The 10,206-nt window shown below is 41.5% G+C and overlaps 1 protein-coding gene across 4 annotated transcripts in view; it reads right to left on the reverse strand.

The window, feature by feature from the left end:
• The window catches only part of cfap20dc (CFAP20 domain containing), a 342,974-nt gene that overhangs the window by 255,933 nt on the left and 76,835 nt on the right, over positions 1-10,206 (reverse strand). For all 4 annotated transcript variants that reach the window (XM_048606448.1, XM_048606449.1, XM_048606447.1 and 1 more), the window contains one exon: positions 9,681-9,753. In XM_048606448.1, coding sequence (XP_048462405.1) covers positions 9,681-9,753 — 73 coding nt within the window. Of the gene's footprint in view, positions 1-9,680; positions 9,754-10,206 lie in introns of those variants that run through there.

Here is a 10,206-nt window from a genome sequence, read left to right on the forward strand (position 1 = left end):
CTGATAGACTTGGATTAAATAAAATTGTCAAGTATTTTAGATGCTTTTGCTTCAAAAACATTGGATATGTGTAGCTTAGAAGAAGTTAGAAAGTGAGCCTCTGAAAATAGATTTTCAGTCTGATGTGATCACTCAAAACAATGCATGTTGCAGTGAAGTACTGTTGTTTAACGTAAATACTGATCAGCTATTGGAAGCAATCAGATTTCTCTTCCAGTCTGAGGTGGTGGACATTAGTAAAGCCTTTGATTTAGATTTAGATTTTATTGTCGTGTGTATTCAAGCACAGAGGTACAGGAGTACAGTGGAAAGTGTATAACATCGTCATACAAGGTGCAATCTTAGGTACCAAGGTAGTGAAATAGAATTAAAAAGTTAAGCATTACTTCATAGAATAAGTAGAAAAATAAAGAAATAAGGTAATAGTTAACATTAAAGTCTTTCTTAATTTAAACTAGGAAAGTAAAGGAATAAGTTAAAAGTTCAACAGACTTTGATGAATCCTCCACTTATCTCACTCTCCAGGAGACCTCCGCTGCATGTTTCTGACACTGCCGCCACAGTTACCATTGCTGCTGCTGAAGCTACCGCCTCTCTCATCTCCCCAGTGCCTCATCAAAAGCAAACACAAATAAATGAATACAGGCTTCAGTCTGCCCCCACAATGCAAACAAAATGCTGCCATGATGACCAACAACTATTTTACATTCCACAATTGTCTGCTGCATCCAGTCCTCATCTACTAGAACTGGGTATCAATCTGACTTGAGGTGCCCAACACAACTGAGCTGTGTCATGCAAAATGAAAGCTTCCTCTGCTCAATGACCTCAACTTCCTCTTCAGAACACTGCTTGAGTGCTCCCAACATCTAGCACATTGCCTCAATGCCTGCCCCAAACATACAGAATACAGCATACTAGGATAACACAGCACACTTGGTCCACAGTCTCGTGCAGAGTGTGCAGGCCCAAGCTGTGAACCACAACATCAGTAGCCCTATTGTCTGCTCTCCGTGGTCCTGGTCAAAGATTGGGCAACATTGTGTCTGTACTCCACATCTATCAGGGGGTTGTGTAATGTTGGAATCAGCCACAGTCATAATGGTAACTCTTGTCCTCAAGTAACCAGCATTATAAAGACCCCTGGACCCTCAAATGCACCAAGCACTCAAGAGTGCCCCAAGACATGGCAGCTGCCAGGATAGAAGGCACACACTTCCAGTGATCACAGATCACCTGACCATTATTGCAATGGAAGCCATGCCTACTGATGAACTCAGTCGTGTTATGATATGATCCCCTTAGTGCCATGTGTATACAGTCAACGGCATCCAGCACTTGGCGCAAGTCAGCTAGGTTTCCAGATTCTATGGCCTGGGCTGTAGCACTGATCTCATCATGGTGAAACAAAATAAAGTGGTGTGATACTGCACAGATGGCATCAGACACTGTCAGTGCATTGTGGGTTGGCGACCGAGGGATGACGCATACGTCTCGCGCTGCTTCCTGGAAGAAGTTCGTTGCATAAAGGTTCAAAGCAGTTGTCACCTTTACTGACTTGCTCATGCCCAGGAAAAGGATTCAAGGGTGAAAGACTCTCCCATGCTGTGGACCCGATGTATGCTGAAGGGCCTTATAACTGCAACTCTTGCCTGAACTAGGAGCCAAAGTGCAGCTTTAAAGAGTATAAGCATCCTGAAAGTGAATTGGAGAAGCACCATGAGGCTTCTGAGAAGTTGGCAAATGACAGATTCTATTCCAGAAACAAAATCAGAAGTTGCTGGAAAAGTTCAGCAGGTCTGGCAGCATCTGTAAAGAGAAATCAGAGTTAACGTTTCAGGTCCAGTGACCCTTCCTCAGAACTGCCTCCCAAGTCCTTGTCTCCTACAATGTTCCTTCAGGCCACTCAGCTCCCGAGAGGTGAGGTCATCAATGTAGAATTTGACTGAGTGTGACATCGAAGATCATTAATATTCTAAGGGCTACCTTTGACTAGAAACTGTTCACATAAACATCCATATAAACACCGTGGCTACAAGAGCAGATTAGAGGCTGGTTATTCTGTGGTGATTGACTTACAAATCCAATGCACAGTGTGCAGCAACTCATCTAGGCTTCCTTGTCAGTACTTTCCAAAGCCATGATCTCCATCACTTCGAAGACAAATGCAGCAGCTGCCTGGGATCGCTAACACCTGCAGGTTCCCCACCAAGATAAATATCTTCCTGTCATGGAACTATATCACCATTCCTTCTCATTGTTGAAATTCTTTGAAGTCCCTTCATAATAATTCCTCTGGCCCACACTCTGTCACGGACATCCAGTTTGAGTTGCTCGATTTATTCAAAATATATCTTGTTTGATACAGTGGTTCTGCCCAGGGTCAAGGACAGAAATCCAAACAAAGAACAGCAACCCCACCTCCAACACGAGCATTGCAGGCCCTGAAGTACTACCCTGTCCAGGGCCTAGTTGTACCATACAACATGATGGAATGCAGCCTCAGTGTGGAGGACGGCCTTGGCCTCCTCAAAGTCCAAGTGGGCTCCTATTAGTCAGTGGAATCTGCAACAGTTGGATGGTGAGAATAAAGTGAAGTAGGTTTTTTTTCACCCTCTTGCTTGTTTCCTCACCACCTGGCATAGACTAGTCTAGTAGGAACGCTGTTTAAGAGAAGATCAGCTAAGTCAACAGAGGTGATACTGAATCAGTCTTGGTGCTGGGCATTGAAGACCGTCCCCACACAGAAGTACATTCTGCCACCCTCAGTGCTTCCTCCAAGGTCAAAATAGAGGAGTACTGTTTCATCAGCTGATAGAGCATACTAAGTCGTACATCAGCAGAAGATTTCATTCTGGGTCTTCCACTGCCATCTCCAGCATCAAAGATGAAAATAATCACACCTTCATCACCGTTCCTCATTTAAATGAAGGCAGAGTAGTCTTGCTGACAATCCAGTGGCTGACACTATCTATTTCAGGTGTTAAGATGATTTATTTTACTAATGACCACAAGTGTCATTGATAGATTTTTGCTTTGATGTGTCACTTATTTTTGTTAAACGGTGAACTTCCACAGTGACACTGATAATAAGGAAATAACTCTATGTATTCAGTGGCTAACGACACCACATGAAGCTAGGCAAGATTTATGACTGTATCACCAATCCTTCACAATTGAGACAGCACCGATTTGTTGTGAAAGACTCAAGTGCATGTTGTATCCAGGGATATTTTCTCTGTGCAAAATTACTTACTGTAAATCACAACATATAAGATGACCCCATATTATTGATGTCAAAGTCCATGTTTAGGCCTTCACTCGAAGGATAAATTAACCCATCCCCTTTTTTTGCTAATAAATTTTCTCAGTTTACCTGCAGTATATCAGTTTCAAAAGCATACATTTTTTAAAAATGTGGAATGAATGAATGAATGATGATCGATTGATTGTCACTTGTACTTTACAATGAACAACAGAGTAAAATACAGTGAAAATCTTCAACTGTCGCCACAATCTGGCACTACTTTGAATAAGTTTATTCTTTCTATTCTTAAAAAGATATAGCTGAAAGAGTCCATCTTTGTTGCACCACCTCCACCATGGCGGCACAATGGGTCAGTGGTTAGCACTGTTGCCTCACAGTGTCAGGGACCCGGGGTTGATTCCAGCCTTGGGTGAATGTGTGAAGTTTGCACATTTTGTCCTGTCTGCGTGGATTTTCTCTGGGTGCTCCAGTTTCCTCCCACAGTCCAAGATGTGCAAGTTAGGTGGATTGGCCATGCTAAATTGCCCATGTAGTGTCCAGGGATGTGTAGGTTAGCTGGATTGGCCATGGGAAGTGCAGGGTTATGGGGATAGGGTATGGGTGGGATGCTCTTCAGAGGGTCAGTGCAGACTCGATGGGCTGAATGGCCTTCTTTCATGCTGCAGGGTTCTATGATTCCGAGTCCCGAGCCCTGAGTTGGCTGATCAATGACACCTGTGCCACCACCTGTGGAGGAGGAGGCTCCACAAATATCCCCATCCCCAAATGATGGAACAGCCCAGCACATCAGTGCAAAATATAACGCTGAAGCTTTCACAGCAATCTTCAGCCAGAAGTGCCGAGTGGATGATCCATCTTGGCTTCCTCCAGTGGTCCCCAGCATTAAAGGTACCAGTCTTCAGCCAATTCGATTCACTCCACGTGATATCAAGAAACAGTTGGAGACACTGGATACTGCAAAGGCTACCAGCCCTGACAACATTCTGGCATTAGTACTGAAGACTTGTGCTCCAGAACTTGCCGCTCCCCTCGCCAAGCTGTTCCAGTACAGTTACAACACTGGTACCTACCTGACAATGTGGAAAATTGCCCAAGTATGTCCTGTACACAAAAAGCAGGACAAATCCAACCCGGCCAATTACCGCCCCATCAGTCTACTCTCAATCATCAGTAAAGTGATGGAAGGTGTCATCAACAATGCTATCAAACAGCACCTGCTCAGCAATAACCTGCTCAGTGATGCCCAGTTGAGGTTCCACCAAGGCCACTCAGCTCCTGACCTCATTACAGCCTTAGTTCAAACATGGACAAAAGAGCTGAATTCCAGAGGTGAGGTGAGAATGACAGCCCTTGATATCAAGGCTGCATTCGACCAAGTGTGGCATCAAGGAGCCTAAGCAAAACTGGAATCAATGGGTATCGGGGGCAAACTCTCCGATGGTTAGTGTCATACCTGACACATAGGAAGATGGTCGTGGTTGCTGGAGGTCAATCATCTCAGCTCCAGGACATCTCTGTCGGAGTTCCTCAGGGTAGTGTCCTAGGCCCAATCATCTTCAGCCCCCTCGTAATAGCTACCTCCATCCTAGGGAAAAGTCTCTGGCTGTCCACTCTTTCTATACTTCTGCTCATTTTGTATACCTCATACAACGATGTTACCATCACTGAATCCCCCACTATCAACATCCTGGGTGTTATCATTGCCCAGAGGGAAGGAGTTGGTAATTTTGGAATGGACTTACGAGTGGGGATCAAGTGAAATGGCTTTATTTTCCCCAGTACTAAACTGGAGGAAACTTCTATTCATCCAGTACTGGACATTGCAGGCAGTGTCTGATACAATAATTTCAAAACAGGGGAGGAGTCTGAGGAAAGTACTGCTGGTCATTTGGACGGCATTTCTGACAGTGCTCTATGTAGGTGAGAAATATGATGGAGCCAAGAATAGTTTCTCAGGAGAAACCAAAGACAATGATGTGGGAGCAGGAAAACAGGCTATTGCAAGTAATACCTGATACCTACCTGAACAGATTAGCTTCATTCTAACCTAAGGGCCTATTCTGAACTGTCTGATTCTACGATTCTATGAAATGAGAGATGGCCACCCAGCTGAATGGCAGCAGGGAGGCTTGGAGGAGGATGGTCTGGTCATTTCAAAGCTACAGATAGATTAAGAAGGATGAGGAAGGGACTGTCTGAGAGCATGGTGGAGGCATGTTTCATTGAAACATTCAAAGGGACAGAGTGTAGTCATAATGTCATTGAGCTAGTAATCCAGAGTCACAGACAAATTTTCTAGCGATATGATTTGAACTCCATCGTGGGAAATGGTGGAATTCGTATTCAAGAAAACGTGATAATTAATAGTAGTCAAATGGTGACTATGTAACCATTGCCAAATGTCATAAAAGCAATTTGGTTCTCCAATGCTCCTTAGGGAAGGAAAGCTGTCGTATTTACCTGGTTTAGCCTACATGCAACTCCTGACTGACAGCAATGTGGCTGACTTTTAACTGCCACTTGAAATAACCTAGCAAGTCACTCTGTTACAAGATAATTGAAGATGGGCAATAAAATCTGGCCCAGTCAACAAAACCCATACCCCATGGAACTATTAAAAGAAAGACTGTTACTTGAAAAGTAACAATGTGCAAGGTTTTGGGGTAAAGGTGGGAGAATGGCATCAGATGAATTGGTCATTCAGAGACCTGATGCAAACACAAAGGAAAGAATGGCCTCCCTCTGTGCTGCATCAACTCTATAATTTTGTGTAATACGAGGACAGCAAGGTAAGTTTGATGTTCAGCAGTTTAATGAGAAAGGATCAAGGGAGCTGGAGGTGGATCTCATGGACCAGATAAGTTTAGAGAGGGTATATGGAGGAATACAGGAGAGAAACTAAAGAAAGATGCAAGTTCATGGTTAAGGCCGCAGGAACATTTTGATGAAGAATAGCCCGATAGACTATCAGAGGGAAAGGACATGACAGTAGCAGCTATTTGGATAGTCTCTATCTAATAAAGAAGTTTGTGCACTTATTACTGAATATTAATTAACTTATTTCCATGCATTGTTTCTTTCACCAGCTGAAGCAAATGGCAGCTATGTATTTCAGGACTTTGACTATTCAGTCCATGGTGGCATTACCAAGCCAGTCTGGTTTTGGACATTATAACCTCGATAGAATTAGACATGCTATATTTTTGTCTTGTAGTGTACTGACTGATAAGCTGAGAAAACAGTATGTGGAAATCAATAGGAGACACCGAAATGAAGGATTCCCGGGACAAACTACCCATCCTTGGTGCATCCATGCTTTTACTGCGAAAAGACATACTCAAGCATGGTGATGGAAGAACCAGAGACATATGTTGATATGTATGACTCTGAGAATATGACAATTAAAGTTGTTGATAAACATGTCTGTCAGATAGTGCCTAAATTCTGACAGCAATCTACAGCTGATAAAAGCTTTGCAGGCTCAACTTGCGTTGATCTGACTTTATTGCATCCTAATTCAACTATTTCAATGCGGTTGGATCAGTTCTTGTTTTCCTTCTCAATGGCTTGAAACAACTGAATGACTTGCTGGCTGCTCAGAGTGGTTAAGACTAAATCACCAAGGTGTGGGATTTGAATCATGTAAAGGCTAAAGTCAGTAAGGACAGCACATGCAGGTGACCGGTTCACATTACAGAAAAGGGTCTCTAGCTTATTCATTAAAAGACATAGCTTACAGCAATTGCAGAAGGAAAACTAAACTGATTTTCTTCAGATTTAAAGTTTATTTTTTCTTGCAAATAACAGAAACAGCTCCCAAGTGTGTGGACATCTGGTGGCCTCTATCTTGTTCAGCTCAGGCTGTTCAGCCTGGGAACAGTCACATTGTTGCTGGCAGGCAGAAAGCCTTTGTCATTGATAACTGGTCACCAGTCCATAGACCTGCTGCCAGCTGAATCTCCACTTGCTGAACCCCTCAGTTCCAGCTTGTCTGCAAGCTACACTTCAACTACTGTTTGAACAAGCAGCCATATAAATGGCACTTACAATCAGTATCCGGTTACTTGTTATCATGAAGTCCTTTTCCTATATCAGTCCACATCAAAAATATTACAAAATAAAAAGACATGGTCTTCACACTTTAATTTTTTTTTTTAAAAGACTGAATTCAAATTCTTCAACTGCCATGGTATCATTTGAACCTGTCGTATTTTGACCAATGATAACTGTTAGACAAGTCACCCAACATGACGACTACTCTGTTTGAGAATAAAGTTGGATTTGACAAAAGAAAACACACTTGATCAAGAAACAGGAGCAGAAATTAGAAGATTTTGCTAGCTTTATGGGAGCTGTCATGGACACATCACCAAAAAATCTATTTGCAAATGGCGAAGCCAGGAACAAGAGTTAGCACAGCCACACTTGTTACTTCCCTTCTCCCTTCTGACTAAATGATGCACAGCTATGTACACCAACATAACGATACTACAATAACACAAATACTTGTCACAGTAGGCTCTTGATGCCAGCAGACAAATTGGTTTTTCTTTTGCTGTTTATCCAAATATATCATTCTGCTTGTGCTTTCAGTTTCACTTTCCCAAAGCAGCACACTCACTTGCTTTGCACTTATAAAACTTTCTGAGCAGCAGCACAGTTACAACCTCTTGGTTATGGGTGTAAGAGGGTTAATATTAAGAAGTGCTACAAGTACCATCTACAATAACATCTTTAGAACATGTGGGTGGACAGAAAAATTTAGGATCTTCAGAAGTAAGACCTAACATCTGGCCCTCCTCAAAGTCTCTCTAACAATGTTAATCATATCAATGTAAAATGTAACTAGTTGCTAACATGCAATAAAATATATCGTTAACTATAAAACACTCATAGTTAGAACAAAACAAAGTTGATTTTTTTTAAATGACAACATACGTATGGAAATGCCATAGTTTACAAATGATTACTTTTTCATGAGTTTAAATTAATCAAAAATACACGCTGAGGCACACAACCTAAAAACTGAAAATTACAGTTTGCAAACACAGTTGCAGAGCGACTCCAATTGAAGGTATGCTATCATACTCCATTAGACCTGCAGTTATCAAAGTTATGCCCCCTCATCCTGCTCATCTCTGCCCCTTTCCAAGTTAGTACTATGGTGTGGAAGAAAGCATATAGTTAATGTTCATTCAAAGTCGTTTCAAGTTATCCAAGTAGAAGTTAATTACTCCTATACAATGATTTTGAAGCTGCATTCTTGTGTATGTATACTTTACTTGAACATTATTCAGACAAAATGCATAAATAGAAACCAAGAAAAGCTTCATGAAAACAAGGGCATTCTGCAGACATAGTGGTAATAATGTCTTCTGTATTTGTGTTGATATGGGATATTTGGATTCACACAGAAGCAGAACTCAAATAATTAATCAATTTCTTCAATAATTATCAACTTTCTATTAAACTCAATACCTGTATGCTCAGTAATCTACAGTAGTATCCAGTTAAGTTATGCCTTGTTATTAAAATTATTCCCCTTGCTTTCACATCCCTCTATGCCCTCACCTGTTGTCTTTCAACTCTCATTACTTCACTTTACCATCAACTGTCAGGGCCATAAACTTTAAAATTCCATCTCGAGACACCTCAACCTATCATTCTTCTTTTTAAGATTATGCTCTTTAAAAGTTATTTCTTTGACCAATACTTTGGTCCTCTGCCCTTAAATACCTTGGTGGTTGAATGTCAAATTTTGTTTACAATGCTTCCGTGTGGTGCCTCAGGACTTTCCATTATGTTAATAGCATTGCATAATACATCTACACTATTGCAGCACAATAAACTAAGAGCAAATTTTAACATTTTAAGCTGTTTGAAATGTATTCACACTGTTGTGACAGTTCTTTATTCACATACACTTGTTATCTATTGCTCAGATGTGACTATTGCAATTAACAAAATAAATTCAATAATAGATGGCATGTGCTTGCAACTCCCATGTCAGTGCATGATGCACCAGTGGTTGAGAACCAACAACTAAATTAGCTTAATTACTTGAAGCCAGTCTAAGTCTTTCCTCTGTTGCAGGAGTAACCATTTACAATTAATGAATGGAGACAGAAAAAACAGCAGATGCTGGAGCCAGAGTCAATACAGTGTGGAGCTGGAGGAACACAACAGATCAGGCAGCATCAGAGGAGCAGGAGAGTCGATCTGTTGGGCCTAGCCTCTTCACCAGTTTTGATGAAGGGTCTAGGTCCGAAACATCGACTCTCCTGCTCCTCTGATGCTGCCTGACCTGTTGTGTTCCTCCAGCTCCACACTGTATCAACTACAATTAATGAATACCATTTGTGTTCAATTTATTCACTGTCAAACACAAAATTTTAGCAAAGTTCATTCTTACAGCAATTCTGTAGAGAAGTCTTGTCCCACAGGCACACAAAGCTGCAACACAAGGAACCGCTGGGTAAGACCAACTAAAATAGAAGAAATAATACAAAAATTAAGTACATTTGGCCTGCACAATAGTTCACAAAACACAATTATTCAGTCACAAAGTCGAGGAACTTTTATGGTCAATCATAAAAACTGCATCAATCATGAAAAGGTCATTGATGCCTTTTCAAGAATGGGAACTTGTTACTGCTACCCAATCTAGACTATAGGTAATCAATCCCAGACTTAAGTTGACACTGAACACCCTTTCAAATTACTTAACAAGCTACTCAATTGTGAAAACAACCATTATTTGTATCAATTAAGAATGCGTAGCCTTAGAACATAGAACAGTACAGCACAGTACAGGCCCTTCGGCCCACGATGTTGTGCCGAACTTTTACCCTAAACCTAAGGTCTATCTAACCTCCACCCCTACCTTATACTATCATCCATATGCCTATCTAATATCTGCTTAAATGCCCCTAATGAGG

The sequence above is a fragment of the Rhincodon typus genome, chromosome 16, assembly GCF_021869965.1.
Source record: "Rhincodon typus isolate 14 chromosome 16, sRhiTyp1.1, whole genome shotgun sequence".
NCBI lineage: Eukaryota > Metazoa > Chordata > Chondrichthyes > Orectolobiformes > Rhincodontidae > Rhincodon > Rhincodon typus.